This window comes from Leuciscus leuciscus, assembly GCF_965113295.1.
Source record: "Leuciscus leuciscus genome assembly, chromosome: 14".
NCBI lineage: Eukaryota > Metazoa > Chordata > Actinopteri > Cypriniformes > Leuciscidae > Leuciscus > Leuciscus leuciscus.
In genome coordinates, this window is record NC_138738.1 from 39,926,041 (window position 1) to 39,942,911 (window position 16,871).

General features: G+C 40.2%; 1 protein-coding gene across 1 annotated transcript in view; it reads right to left on the minus strand.

The window, feature by feature from the left end:
• Positions 1 to 14,684, minus strand: part of LOC309473899 (uncharacterized protein) — a 46,450-nt gene extending 31,766 nt beyond the window's left edge. The window contains exon 1 of the mRNA XM_082136150.1: positions 12,438 to 14,684. Within this exon, the coding sequence (XP_081992276.1) occupies positions 12,438 to 14,257 (1,820 nt within the window). The 5' untranslated portion in view covers positions 14,258 to 14,684. The remainder of the gene's footprint in view (positions 1 to 12,437) is intronic.
• Between the last annotated feature and the right edge of the window lie 2,187 nt (positions 14,685 to 16,871).

Sequence of the window (16,871 nt, forward strand, 5' to 3'; positions counted from 1 at the left end):
TTATAAAATAGGCTACGGTAAGTTATTTATTCTTTTTGTGCAAATGTCCCATAAAGTGCCATCCTTTAAGGATTCATTTATGTCCCGTTGACCGGTCCATTGCATTACGAATAAAAGCAGAATCAATAAAGTCAAAAATGTAATGTGCAGAGTTTTATAGTCTTGATATTGTTTCTTATTCAAAAGTGGCGACGCCCCTTTTTTTTTCAGAATTGCGAGATATGAAGTCAGAATTGTGAGAAATAAAGTCGCAATTCTGAGTAATAAAGTCGCAATTGGGAGATATAAAGTAAGAATTGCATGATATTCGTCGAAATTTCGTGTTATAAAATCAGAATTGTGAGATATAAACTATTCTGAGGTAAAAAAAAATATAGAAAGCTTGAAATGTCTTCTTTTAAACAGAACAATTCAAAAAGTAAACAGACTGCTGCATGTGTAATTTTTAGAAAACACTTGTTCATTAATAAACAATTAAAATGTCTCCTTGCTATATTTTACATATTCATAATCATTACTTTTGCCGGTTCTTTGTGACAGCTTTTAGGCCTTTATTGGCAGCGCCACCCTTACATGTTACATGAACGCGTCACCACCGCATCAGCACCGAAAACAGGAGATTTTTCAATCCCTGTTTTGGCAGGGGAAAACTGATCAGAAAATGTAACGAAACATTGTAGAAATGTAGTGGAGTAGAAAGTATAATAATTGCTGCAAAATGTAACGAAGTAAAAGTCAAAAGTAGCCAATGCACTATTGATTCTACTTATGTAAAGTAAAGATATGTGAAAAATGTACTTAAATAAAGTAACAAAGTATTTGTACTTCGTTACATTCCACCACTGCTGATTAACAGTAATGTAAATGCTAAATGTCCTAATACCTGTTAATACTACAACAATGCAAAGTATTTGCTCTTAACCTTGCAGTTTTTCACATATCATGTAACACTCAATTTCTCCATTTCTTTGCACAAAACTCTCCAGAAATTGCCATTTAATGTTGGGTTTTTTCCTTCTTTTTTTTCAGGGGAGCATACCTCCGGACTCCCCTAGGGAGAGCCCCCCCACATAATAAATCCCAATTTAACCCCTGGTTGTATATTCCTCAAAAGTTCTTGTGATATCACTAGTTGACAACAGTACTATTTTCGGAAATCATAGGCTATGATATTGTGCAGGTGCACGTGATGCAACGCTGTCAGAGCCGACAGACTCGTGTGTCAGACTAATTTCAGTGCAAAATAATTAGGTCAAAAACGATTTAAAGGGATAGTTCACTTTGAAATTAATTTTTGGTATGTTTTAGCTTACCTCAAGGGCATCCAAGATGTAGGTGTCTTTTTTTCCGTAGTAGTTTCAATTTTGATATTTTTAGGTCAAACCGTTCTTGTCTGTCAGTCATATAATGCAGGTCTATGGTCACCACCTCAAAGAGCATGCACAGAGTCCAAATTAAAACAATTCCCTGTCGTCCAAATTAAACAATTCCCCATCGTAAGTACACATTGATGGCCTAAGACACGAAACGAGCGGTTTGTGTTAAAAAACTAACAGTATTTATATAGTTTTTACCTCTTATACACAGCCATGTCCAAGTGATCTGACGTGTACGCAGACTGGTGCATAGATATATACACACTACAGGGTGGGCCTTTTATATGGATACACCGCAACAACATGGGAATGGCTGGTGACACCAAAGTCCCGTTTGTGGCACACCAGTACATGTGAGGGGGCAAACTCCTCAAGACGGGTGGTGACCATGACATATACTAATGTGCCACAAACAGGACCTCAATATCACCAACCACTCCCATGCCACCACGGTGTATCCATATAAATGGCCCACCCTGTAGATGTCGCCTTGTCTACGGCAGTTTATTGGAACGAATGTCTTTAAGGCGACATCTAGTGTATATCTATCAGTGGTGGACAGTAATGAAGTAAATGTAATTCGTTACTGTACTTAAGTAGCTTTTTTGCGTATCTGTACTTTACTGAAGTATTTAAATTTGGGAAGACTTTTACTTTAACTCCACTACATTTCAAAGTCAAATATCTTACTTTTTACTCTACTACATTTTCAAAATCAGTCGTTCCTTTTTATTTATGAGTGGATAAAAACTTAACTGGTCAAACGAGCCACCTATCACAGTAGCCTACAACGTGCGCGCTTTGTTTTGAACTTGCCTTGGTGGTATCTACTAAGCGCGAACCAGAGCCGTTAAATATGAGAGTTGCGACCATAGACAGTATATAAGAGGTTGCGACACACACGGCTTGTTCGACTTGAACCGGCGCTGCACAGACCGATCAGTTTATGACATCAAAGTATAGAGCGAAATCGCGAGAGCGATTGAAAAGCTTACAGAGCCGTCTACTCTCTAATCGCTCTTGCGGTATTTTAATGTCATTCACCGATTGGTCTGTGCAGTGTGCCGTTTCAAGTCGAACAAGCCTACTGTGATCTCGCCGCCGCGCGGTCACGTGATTCGTGTAGCTCTCAATAGTTCCAAACAATTTGTGTTGCCAATAATTTTAAGCGGGGCAGAGAGCAGCAGCTATTATTGCAGCAATTATCGGTAAATACTGACGCATAATGAACATTGCTTATTACCTTGACACTAAAATTACTTGCATATAATAGCATTTTTTTTTCTGAGGAGTAGCAGAAACACTGCATTAATACGTTTTGGTGTTTAATTTTGTAGGGAAATTGGCTGCTCCCATAATGTAGTGTGTATATATATATTCAATGGCATTGTGCAGGTTTATGTGTGAATGTATCATAACATTAGGATGTTTATAATTATGACCATAGACGCTTGTGAAAAATATGTACAGTAAATACTGTAAATGTATTATACCTTATGGGATCAGTCCCCTTCCATTCCAAAATTAAACACACAAAAAATGTATTCAATTCAAATATATATATAAATATATATATATTAGGGCTGTCAAAAGATTAATCGCGATTAATCGCATCCAAAATAAAAGTTTGTGTTTACATAATATATGTGTGTGTACGGTGTATAATTATTTTGTATATATAAATACACACACATGCATGTATATATTTAAGAAATATTTGCATACATATACTGTATATATTTATATATAATTTATATTATATATAAATATAATTTTTTTATATATAAATTACTAATTTTTCTTAAATGTATACAAGCATGTGTGTGTATTTATATATACAAATTTTATTATACACAGTTCACACACATATATTATTTAAACAAACTTTTATTTTGGATGCGATTAATCTTTTGACAGCCCTAATATATATATATATATATATATATATAGACTAATTAATGTCATTTTATTAATAGATTGATGTGCCAAGAGTGACAGAGTCTTCACGTAGACTGAGTTAAGCAAGAGTCTTGTGACAAAAATTATAATAGGACATTATAGCAATAAAAAAATCATAGTACTTGGATACTTAAGTACATTTGAAGGCAAATACTTTTGTACTTTTACTCAAGTGAATGTTTAAAGGCAGCACTTCTACTTTTACTTGAGTAATATTTTACCTTGAGTATCTTTACTTTAACTCAAGTACATGGTATGTGTACTTCGTCCACCACTGATATCTATGCACCAGTCTGCGTACACGTCAGATCACTTCGACATGGCTGTGTATAAGAGGTAAAAACTATATAAATACTGTTCGTTTTCTCACACAAACCGCTCGTTTCGTGTCTTAGGCCATCAATGTGTACTTACGATGGGGAATTGTTTAATTTGGACGACGGGGAATTGTTTTAATTTGGACTCTGTGCATGCTCTTTGAGGTGGTGACCATAGACCTGCATTATATGACTGACAGACAAGAACGGTTTGACCTAAAAATATCAAAATTGAAACTACTGCGGAAAAGACACCTACATCTTGGATGCCCTTGAGGTAAGCTAAAACATACCAAAATTTAATTTCAAAGTGAACTATCCCTTTAAAGCTTCCGTCGGCAAGTCTGGCAGATTGGGACGATTAGCCAAAATGTTGAATGTTTACAAGAAAACACTAGGTGGCGCTTTTAAGGGCAGCCGCATGAATTTTGAGCTGCTCAGAACATACCTTTTTTTTTAGCTTTTTAAACAATACTAACTTAAAGTCTAGAAATGCACGAACAGATCACCTTATAGTGTGATTTTATTTCTAAATTGGGCATCAGGACACTTGGATGGAATTACTCTGAGGAGATATTTGATGGATTCTAGGAAAATTGCGGCCTACTCGACTACAGCTGGATGGATGAAAATTCTTCACTGCAACCTTTCAAGAAACTGTCTCTGTCTTTCCCCAAGTTAATAATGACACAACTTGGTTTTAAAAATAAATTTAAGTTTGAAAAGACATTCATCCCCTTTGGCTCCTGAAGTTAAAACCATCTTGCAGCAAGCTGGGATTCTACGACTTAGATCTCGCCCAAGGGGTAAGAAAGCTGGGAAAAATTACATTCGCACAATATCTACAATTGTTGGAAATCGTCCTTCTTTCTGTGGGACCACAGTGGATGTTAAGAGGAAGCTGACTGAGCTAAGTCTGTTTACTTCTTCTGACTGTTGCTACCATCCTAAGAACTTAATTTACATTGAGACAAACCAACATAAATCAAGGCCAATCATGCCTGGTTTTCTACTTTCCAATGTGCGCTCCTTACGCTACAAGTGCGATGAGCTGTACAGTATAGCTGTGACTAATAACTCAGCAGTTATTGCTGTATCTGAGACCTGGCTAAATGCTGATATCCCAGACTCAACTGTAACTCTGCCTGGATATACAATACATCGGCGGGATCGTGAGGGCTGTGGGGGAGGAGGAGTCGCCTTGTATGTCGATGAAAACATCACTCAGATTCGACTGACTCACCTAGAAGACGACAAATATGAAGCATTGTGGGTCTGGTTACGTCCCAGTCGTCTCCCTCGAGGGTTAAGTTGTATTATCGCAGCTGTGCTGTATTTTCCTCCGCAATCTTCAACAACAGCACAACCTGACACACTAATCACTCAGTACCTGGATTGCTGCCTTAGGAATATTGAATGCAATTACCAACAGGCCGCAATTGTCATACTCGGTGATACAAATAAGTACAAGTCTGAAACCATCTGTAGCAGACATGGTCTGAAACAAATAGTGGCTGGAGCAACAAGGAAGACCAGTCAATTAGACTCAATCTTTACTAACATTTCCTCCATGTATGAGTCACCAGAGCATTTGCCTCCTGTTGGCTCCTCTGACCATGAGACTATCCTGCTAAATGCTGGAACCTGGCCCACCAAGCCTGTCAAGCACATTTTTTGTAGAAAACGTACTTCTGAAACAAATAGGCAATTGGGCCTTCTCATGAATACTTCTGATTTTTCTCACATTCATGAGGCTACGGACCCCGAGGCTAAGGTTAGTGCCTTCACTTCCACGATCAAGTCTATCTTAGACAAAACAATTCCATTTAAGAAAGTTTCTATTACAAATAATGACAAACCTTGGATGACCATACAAATCAAAGATCTGATAAAAGAAAGACAGCGTGCCTTTTGTTGTGGCAATAAAACATCCTACAGTAAACTAAAAACAATTATTGCCAAAAAAATTAAGAATGCAAAGAAACAATATTATAAACATGAGGTCGAGAAACTGCAAAACACCAAGCCTAAACAATGGTTTAAGTCTGTGAAGGCTTTAATGGGGATGGAAGAAGATAAGAGTGATGTGGTGTCTCAGGATCATAACATCATGCAATGTGAATGTGATCACTTGGCAAAGCACTTTGCTTCTGTGTGGGATTATGCAAGTCATATTTCTCCGTCTGAGGAAGAGGTTGCCTGCAATTTATCCAGTTGTAGTATACCTCTTTTGAGTATTGGACAAGTTAAGGTCAAACTACGCAAAGTGAAGGCAGCAAAGGCTGCTGGTCCTGACGACATTCCTCCTTGGATATTAGAGACCTTTCACGAGGAACTGGCACCGGTGCTATGTGATATTTTTAACACGTGCATGCAAAATAATATTTTCCCAAAACAATGGAAGGAGGCTGTCGTCAAGGCTGTTCCCAAAAAAACAAAGCCCAGTTTTCCAGTAGACTATCGGCAGATTTCATTACTCAGCTGTGTTGGAAAAGTGTATGAAGGAATCCTCAGAGATGCCATTCTGGAGGATACAGTTGCTAAAATTCAACCATCACAACATGGCTTCATGGCGAACAGATCAACTGAGACTGCTCTGATTCAAATTTTGCAATCCTGGCATGATGCACTTAACACCAATCCTAAATTGGACATCCATGCTGTTTTTGTTGATTTTACTCGAGCTTTTGACACAATTGATCATTGTCAACTGCTCTATGCTTTAGCTGACATGAATGTCAGACGACCGCTCTGGCTCAGTGTAAGGAGCTATCTGAGTAACAGAGAGCAAAAGGTGAAATGGGGCTCCTGTGTGTCTAACTCCTATCCAGTTTCAGCTGGTGTTCCTCAGGGGGGTCTTCTATCCCCTCTGCTTTTTGTCATCGCCATAAACAGCTTGGATTCCTTTCTGCCTCCTTCAGTAATTCCGGTAAAATATGCTGATGATTTAACAATTACTGAATTTTTAATGGGATCCCTACCAGGATTAACTCAGAGGGCCTTGGATTCAGTGGCGGATTGGGGACAGGAATTTTCATTGGCAATGAATAGAGGTAAGTCTGTGGACATGGTCATAAGCGCCAGGAAAGATGAAAACATTCCCTGCCCTTCCTCTCCCATAATATCAGGACATGCAATTGGCAGAGTTTCCACTTTTAAACTGCTTGGAGTCCAAATTTCCTCTGATCTGTCGTGGGATGCCCACATTAAGTACATGATTTCGAAGGTGCGTCCTAGAATACACTATCTCTGTGTTGCTAAAAATGCGGGTCTCCCTTGTGATGTTTTAATGAAAGTGTATCTAACATTTATACGGCCAGTCCTTGAGTACGCTAGCCCAGTATGGGGTGGACTACCTAAAGGTCTCTCTGATGAGCTAGAGAGGGTCCAAAAACGTTGCTGTCGGATAATAGGTGTTCCAACTTCTACTGTCCCATCACTGAGTGAGAGGCGTGACGAGGCCACTATACGTACTTTTACAAAATTACTCAAAGACAGTTCATCACCACTGCATTGTTTCTTGTCTGTGGCTCCAAGACCTACTTACCTACTACGGCAGCATAGGGAGTTTGTTGTGCCCAGGAGTAAATCAAAAAGACATGAACTTTCTTTTATTCCACGTGCTCTTAAACTGTTTTATAAATAATTTACAGTTTGTTTGTTTTTTGCATGATGCCTGATGTATTCCAGGTTTTTTGTGTATCTGTTTTTACTCTACCTGGTTGTTTTATTTATTATTATTTCTTTAATTAATTTATTTCAATTAGGTAAGGTTGTTTTGAGTATGTGTTCTGTTTGATACATTTCAGGGTTTTGTCCCTCAATATCCTGCCTTGTCAAACTTTAAATAAAACTAACTAACTAACTCTCATGCCCCTCCCCACTACCAGCGAGCACCCTCCCATCGAGGTCGTGCTCGTCAGTGCGTCACTGTGCGTGTGTACCTGATTTTCTGTGAACGCGTCCGTCTCTTCAGCATCTATCAACACCATGGACTCGGAGGTAGGCTGCCCTGGCTAATCTATCCATAGATAGCAATAACCGAGGAATTGGAAGCATTTTAGTAGATTTTCTCTCCGCCATCACGCTTCATGCAATCTCCTAGCGAACTTCAGGCGTGGCGTGTGCACGTGATATTAACGTGCGCGAGTGAGGGGGGATCTGTGGCGTGTGCACGACCTGTGATTGACAGTCAGATCTCACACCCCCCTGCGCTGATTGGACCTGATGAAGCGGGAGCGGTGGATTTTTGCAAAACAAATAACACGCTCCAGGTGGAGTTAGAAGCTCGGGTTTTTTTCTAAAACCACCTTATTTATGTTGTTCTGTCGGATTATAGTGTCAATTTCACTGAATATGATCAAAAATTTTTGCAGACGGCAGCTTTAATATACTGCAAATAGCCTACTTGTTTTTTATGTTTATTTATAATTCATTTAGGCGGACAACAAGGCTACCAAGTACTGCGTACAGTGCGCAGCTAATTCATTTAACTTTTTTTTTTTTCTAACGTCATTTTTAGTCGAAAATTTCAGGATTTCAGTCGACCAAGATTTTCTTTGGTTGATTACAGCCCTACAAAAAACAAAGTCTCTCCATTTCAGAAGTCAAAAAAAAAAAAAAAAAAAAAAAAAAAGTCTTTTGAGTCTGGAAAACTAAAGAAAATTGTAATTATCCTACCAGATGATGGTTTCAAATTATGGTTCAAAAGGGAAGGTCCATGGGCACTGGTCAGCTAGCCATTTGTGCACATTTAATTGCATCCACTAGGTAGACGATTCACCTCCACAGGATTATTTATGGCACAAAACAGGATACACTTGCCGATCACGTTCACATAGGAAAAAAACAGAGAACAAGAAAACGCAGCCTTGGAAAACACAAGGCAAACGTACAATAATTAATTTCTGATTCAACATTTCAGTAACAAATCATATAACTTACATGCGCAGCTCAAATGACACATTAATCCAAAATTTCGACAGTTATTTAACACATCGACACTCATTAATCGCTCATTGTCTCAACTCATGATACAATGATCATTGTTAAGGCCAATTTATACTTCTGCGTCGGGTGCGCGTAGAAGGTACGGCGTAGCATACGCATTGACGTGTACCATACGTCGTACCCTTCGCCGTACCCTGACGCGCACACTACGGCGTACACTCGACGCAGAAGTATAAATTGGCCTTTACACGTGGTAGCTTTAGCCCACGGCTAACTAGTTCAGCTCGCGCTGTGAGTGCGGCCTACTCGACTCAGCTCATATCAAATCATTTCTGAAATTGACATATCTTTCATAAGATAACATATGATAAAAAAAAAAAAGTCACTCATCAAAACGAGATTGCATTATATATTCAATTAAAGAAGATTATTCAATAAAGATTATCACTCTGGGATCCACTAAATCTTTACTCCGATTTCCACTTCACCTTTCTCACTCTGACGACAACACTCCAGGCTGATGCATCCAAAGTTTCCAAGTGCACACAATCACATTTCCCGATAGATTATGATTATCATTTAGTAGAAGGAGTTTCTGGAGAAATGCTCCGTTCTGCTGTCTCATCTGATCTGTTCTCATCTGATTCCCTTCCCTCTGCTCATGCGGACAGCAGCGCGGGCGCGACCTGTGGGCGGGCCTTATGAATATGCCGCTACTGTTGGCTCTCAGGGGTGTCAGTCACTGCAGCACAATCAGTGATTGGATGAATCGCGTGCTATTGCCCAGTGGTGTGATCGAGTGCATCAAGTAAAGAAAAAAAAGAAAGAAATTAATTAAATTTGTCCAGAACAGAGCAACACGACTCAATTTAAACTGTTGTAGAAGAGCTAATATACCAAGAATGCACTGGTGAAGGATTGTCTCTGCTTTATTTTATAAGAATTATTTCTGTGTCTAGAGTTCCTAATGTCCTGTACTCCCAACTTTTGTATAGTAGTACTAGTCATATTTTTTACACCAGGATGAATAAAAGGGATGTTTTTTATTTCCTGTTTCGAAAACCACTGGTAAACAACGGACTGTAATGTATTGAGGAATGAAAATATGGAATGATTTACCATTGATATATTACACATTTTTACAAGAAAAAGTAGTTTTTAAAAAATATTTAAAGGAACATTTAATGACACTATATATAGTAAATTGTTGATTTTGATATTTGGAATGAATGTTGGGTTAGTATGTTTCATTGACTTGACTTTTTATTGTTGTTGATTACATGTAGTTTTGTATTTTTTACTTGTTGGGACCCCAGGAAGAGTAGACACTGCCTAGGTAGTGGCTAATGGGGATCCACATAAACAAATAAACTTAGATGATTGATGGAAAATACCATTTACAGCCAATACAGGCAATTTACTTAGGAAAGCTTTTTTTGACAGTTATAGCACCACGTCTTGCCTGATCTCCACCACTTTTATTAGGTGTCCTCAAAAGGTGCCCATACATGTCTGCAGGGCAGGGTTAAATACTAGTATATGAAACGTATAATTTAAAATACATTAAATACATTAATGACTCGTTATAACGTAGTACAAACGTCTTCTATAATAAAGTGATTTTGGTTGATTTGTAAGCAGGCACTAAAGCGATTACCCATAAAACGTGCTTTGAACCAATCGGATTGCTTGGGTCCTCAGCCCGGACCCATCACTTCAGAGTGACCGGATACTTCACCACACGTTCTATATAGTATGAATACCGTTAGTATGAAAGTTATGGTGATTCAAAAATTGCTTGTAAGTTAGAATATGACCAGAATCATCAAAGACAGATAGAATGCAATTAAAATTATTGTTAAACCATCTAGGGAAAAAGAGAGATTTATTTCTAACGGTTATATCCGCGTTATTCCAAAGGAGAACTTTGTGGGGGGGAAAGCAATGGACAAAACACAATTTCCACGAGAGAAGGCATTGCTGATGAAAGTTAGATAAGGAGATGGGTAACTTGCTAGGTAAAAAGTTACACTTTAATAGGAAAGACAGGCCACCGAGTTTGTTGAAGATATTATTAGGAATGAAAAACCATAACGACACTGGATTCACAAGGCATCTTTTCAGCCAGTTTACTTTAAAGGTGTTTATAGTATCAGCAAAATCTAAAAAGTCAAGGCCACCTTCACCTCTGGAATTAGAGAGTACTTCTTTTTTCAATTTGTGAGGCCTATTTTTCCAAATAAAATCCAAAAATATTTTGTTAATTTCCCTTATAGCTTTATCATTGATAAACAAAGAAAGAGCAGGGTATACAAAGCGAGAGAGCCCTTCCACCTTAGATAAAAGGACTCTACCGTATAATGAAAGATCTCTCTCTGAAGCCAGATGTTAAAGATGTTTTTAGTTTTTGTCATTTTATCAGAAAAGTTTAAAAGAAAAGTAAAAGTCGGTAAAAGTTTAAATCAGAAAAGTTTAAAAAATCCAACTGGATTTTTAGTGATATAGATATTTTACACAGTTTTTAACTGGGATCCCCTCCAATGATGTCTCATCTATATCATGAATTGAGATAATTTCACGTTTCGAAATGTTAAGTTTTAGACCCGAAGCACAAGAAAATTGTTCCACCAATTCCAGAGCATTAGGTAACTGTTTTTTATCCTCCAAGAATAGTGTGGTGTCGTCAGCTAACTGTGCAATTTTAAACTCTCGATCAAATATAGAGATTCCTGTCAAACTTTCATTTTGGTTAATCCTTAGACAAAGTAGTTCAGTGGCTAAAAGAAATAAAAACAGCCCTGTCTGACTCCACGATGGATGTCAAACCTTTTGGATGTATCAAAGTTAACGATCACTGAGCTGTTAATATCTCTATAAAACATGGTTACAGTATCAATAAATGATTTACCGAATCCAAATAACTCTAGAGTGCGAAAAAGAAATGTGTGTTCTAAGGAATCAAAAGCTTTTTGAAAATCAAGAAAAAGTATGAGACCATCTGAGTGAATTAAATTAGAGTAATCTAGCACATCTAATACTAACCTTTTATTATTAGATATGTGACGGCCTTTCATGAAGCCCGACTGAGATTCTGAAATAATGTTATTTAGACCAGTACGTAATCTTTTAGCATAAACAGAGGCTAACATTTTATAATCTAATGTTAAAAGAGTAAAAGGCCGCCAATTGTCAATTAATAAAGGGTCCTTGCTTGACTTGGGTATAAGGGATATAACTCCCTGTTTCATTGTAGAGGTGTCACGGTATCAAATGAGGAGAAGGATTTGCAGGTTAACAGTGTTTAATAAAAACATAAACTCACAGCCGTACACAAAATGATAATCCAAACAGGTGACACAGAGAAGGCAACAGAACAACCAGTGACAAACAATGAACCAGCAAAAGACACACACAAAGACACAGCTTATATATGCAGGTTAATGGGAAACAGCTGGTGACAAATGATCAATGATTAACAGACAGGAGTATGGGAAATGCAGTTCATGATACATATGACAGTGAGGGGAAGAGACATCTGGTGGCAACTCAGGGAACAACACTAATACAATACAATAACACAAAACAGTCTCACACTGTGACAGTACTCCCCCCTAAAAGGAGTGGCTTCCAGACACTCCATAAGACCAAGCACAAAAGTTCAGGTGGGTGGAGGAACGGAGGTGGATCTGGGGGAGGGATGGAGGGTCTAGAACCCCAGGGCGGGGCCGCAGGCGGTGCAGGGAGCCAGGGCGGGGCCGCAGGCGGTGCCGGGAGCCAGGGCGGGGCCGCAGGCGGTGCAGGGAGCCAGGGCGGGGCCGCAGGCGAGACCAGAGACCAGAACGGCGCTGGAGACCAGGGTGGTGCTGCAGGCATCTCCAGACACCAGAGCCGAGCTGCAACCCATGGTGGTGCTGGCGGTAACAAGAACCTGGGCAAAAAAGCACAAGAGGCCCTATGGGCCAGGTTAGCTAGGGCAGACAGTTCAACTAGCTTGGGGTCGGCCATCTTGGGCCAGGCAGAGAGTTCAAGGAGCTCGGAGACGTCCATCTTGGGCCGGGCAGAGAGTTCAAGAAGCTCAGAATCGGCCATCTTGGGCCAGGCAGAGAGTTCAGAGACCTCGGAGTCATCCATCTTGGGCAGGACGGAGAGACTTTCAGTCGTGACAGGAAGTGCAGTAGACTCATGTTCAGACCTCTCAGCTGTGACAGGAAGTGCAGTAGACTCAGGTTCAGACCTCTCTGCCGTGACAGAAAGTGCAAGAGATTCAGGTTCATATTCCTCAGCCGTGACAGGAGGTGCAAGAGACTCAGGTTCATCTTCCTCAGCCGTGACAGGAAGTACAGTAGACTCAGGTTCAGACCTCTCCGTCGTGACAGGAAGTGCAAGAGACTCAGGCTCAGACCTCTCAGCCGTGACAGGAAGTTCAAGAGACTCCGATTCAGACTTAACGGCCGATTCAGGTTCATGGGCTTGAGAGACATCTTGCTGAACAGAAGAGCAGAAAGCAGACCACACACACCACAGAGCCATGGTAAACACAGGAAATACTGAGTCCAATGAACATACCTCTGGTGCCTTCCTGAGAACAGGTGCAGGCATGATGATAGCCCTCCTTAGAACAGGTGACGCTGAGACAACAGCCATCTGGAGTGTAGGGGCAGGTATAACCCCAGCAGTCTCAAAAATAGGCGCAGGCATAGTGACAGCCATCTTGGGTACTGCTGCTGGCTTGGCGGCGGCCATTTTGAGGGCGGGTGCAGGCTTGGCAGTGGCCCTCGTGAAAACCGGCATCGGGGTTGGAAGGCCAGCCCTCCGCACTGACCCTAATGGAGTCTCTGCCAGACTAGACCTCAGACGCTGGGTTCTGGCATGGATAGGAGAGAAAGGTGAGGCAGCCATCCTGTGAAGTGGCTCTGGTGCGGCAGCCATCTTGTGAAGTGGCTCTGGTGCGGCAGCCATCTTGTGAATAGGCTTGGGTCTCCTCTCCATCTCCCTCTCTCGTGGCCGACGCTCGGGAAAGAGTGAAACAATCATGTCTCTAGCACTCGCTACATCCATAATTGACTCGGGTGTGGCAGCCATCTTGTGAAGAGGCTCAGGTGTGGCAACCATCTTGTGATATGACTCAGGTGTGTATTCCCGCAGGCCCAGAGTCCCAACACACAACGACCGGTGCGCACTACCTCCCCTCAAAAAATTGCTTGGACGGGGTCTCCTCCCTGACCTCCGAGAAGAATTCACCTTAGTCTTGGAAAAGACCCGAATCATCTCCCCGGTAAGTGCCTTGAAAGAGGCACAGCATGGGTCCCGTCTCTCCCACACCTCTGTTCCCCATGTGGCTGCTGGACCGGTCAGCAGCAGTAGCACGAACGCTACTTTCGATTCCTCAGTTTCGAAAGTCCTGTGATGCATATCTAGATGCAGAGAACACTGATTAATAAAGTCTTCACATAACTTAGGCTCACCAGCGTATCTCTCAGGGAAGTCCGTGCTAGGCTCCGGCTGACCACTCAACTCCGTGGGGTTGGGGGAAATGGATGGTGTGGGCGACACGGAACCACTCTGCAACAACAGGAGCTGTTGTTGCAAATCCGCCACCCTGGTACTCAGTGCCTCTCTCACCCGCTCCAAGTTGCTCTCCTGTGTCAGATCCATAGAAGTGATACAAAAATAACTCCGGCTACAGATAACTCCTGTGGCTGATAACCCGCTCCTTCCTTAATGGCTGGTTCATTCTGTCACGGTATCAAATGAGGAGAAGGATTTGCAGGTTAACAGTGTTTAATAAAAACATAAACTCACAGCCGTACACAAAATGATAATCCAAACAGGTGACACAGAGAAGGCAACAGAACAACCAGTGACATCAAACAATGAACCAGCAAAAGACACACACAAAGACACAGCTTATATATGCAGGTTAATGGGAAACAGCTGGTGACAAATGATCAATGATTAACAGACAGGAGTATGGGAAATGCAGTTCATGATACATATGACAGTGAGGGGAAGAGACATCTGGTGGCAACTCAGGGAACAACACTAATACAATACAATAACACAAAACAGTCTCACACTGTGACAAGAGGTCATCTCTCCCTGACTGATGCATTCCTTATACATATGAAATAAAGGCAATTTAATAAACTCCCAAAAGTGAAGATAGAATTCTACTGAAAGCCCGTCAATACCAGGGGATTTACCAATTTTCATTGAGTGCAGACTGCACACCTTCTCGTCCTGAAGCTGCAGCTCAGCCTGGACACACACACACACACACACACACACATCTTAATGAAATGAGGCATTTATAGAGCGCTCTCCCCTCAACCACCACCAGTGTGCAGCATCCACTGTCAGAACAATGGCGCCAGTGCGCTCACCACACACCAGCTATAGGTGGAGAGGAGAGAGAGTGATAAAGCCAATTGAAAGCATGAGGATTCTTATTCGTAGGCCATGATTGATAAAGGCCAATGGAGGGAATTTGGGCAGGACACCGGAGTTACACCCCTACTCTTTACGAGAAGCATTACTTGCACAACCTTTACCATGGCACACTTACACGTATGCTTGCTTTATTATCTCATTACATTTTTTGGTTACACTTTATTTTACGGTGTCATTGTTACAGTGTAATTATATATTTAAGTACTGAGTAATATTAATTAAGTGCAAGTACTTACTATAGGGTTAGGATTAGGGTTTGATTGAGGGTTAGTTGCATGTAATTATGCATAATTAACTGTTAATACTATTGTAAGTACATGTAACATATGTAACAAGGACACTGTAAAATAAAGTGTTACCCATTTTTTTTTTATCATTTATTAAATGCTTTGTCTTTACCATGGCTGCATCCTTTGAGAAGTGAGCGTCACCGTTCGTGACCTGCAGTTCTTTGAGCACTTGTGTCTGCCGGTGGATCTCTGCCTCCATCCTGTCCAGCCGTGGCTGAAATGTAAAACTGTCTCCCTGAAGAAACAAATAAGAGGATAATCATAAATGTTTATTTACCATGATGCTGTTCAAAAGATTGGGGTCGCTAAGAGTTTTAATCTTAAAGGGATTATTCACCCAAAACTGAAAATTCTGTCATTATTTACTCACCCTCATGTGGTTCCAAACCCATAAGACTTTCGTTCATCTTCGGAACACAAATGAAGATATTTTTCTGTCCCTCTATTGACAGCCTATGCAACTACCACTTTCAAGCCCCAGAAAGGGAATAAGTAATCACCGAAAAAGCACCGTGGCGCATGTGTGTTGTTGTTGCATGAACGCATGCTGGAGATTAATATTTTGTAAATAAGGTGGTAAATTATGTTTGTTTTTTTCGCAATATTTAATATTATTATATATTAGAATATTAAGAATATTTATTTTAAATATTTTTAAAAGATTACTTTAATGATGTCTATACTACCTTTCTGGGGCTTGAAAGTGGTAGTTGCGTAGCTGTCAATGGAGGGACAGAAAGCTCTCAGATTTCATAAAAAAGATCTTAATCTTGTGTTCCGAAGATGAAGAGTAATTAATGACAGAATTTTCAATTTTAGCTGAACTAACCCTTTAATGAAAGAAGTCTCTTATGCACACCTGTACAATTTAAAATAACTGTTTTCTATTTTAATCTATTTTATAATGTAATTTTTTCCTGTGATCAAAGCTGAATTTTCAGCAGCCATTCTTCATTCCCAGTGTCACATGATCCTTCAGAAATCATTCTAATATGCTGATTTGGTGCTCAAGAAACATTTATGATTATTATTATAAGAATATATTTTGAATGGTATGGATGAGTGTCATTGGATACATTGGATTGCTTAAATTTTCAACATTAAATATGGGTATCATGCTTTATAATACACATCTGTGTGGGTTTATGTGTGTGTGCTGTGTCAGTCTGTACATGAACCAGTTCATCTGTTCTTTCTCAGATACCTGTAGTTTGTCCTTCTCTTTGAGGTATCCTCGCATTACGTTCTTTGCTTCATGACGTTTCAGCTGCGCTTCCTCCAATCTGTTTTCCAGAATGCGCAATTTCTATAAAACAAGCACACAAGTTCATTCATTTTCTTGCTTGAACTAACATATTTAATTGTGCTCATCGATACAGGGTGGCTAAACACTCTGCTTCCCACTAATCAAGACAGAGGGGAAGACGAAAGACTTGAGAGAAGGAAGAAGAGCATTTACAATGGAAGAATGACCACTTAGGGAAACTTATGGCAGAGTTCCCTTCTTTACTCTAATTCTCATTATGATG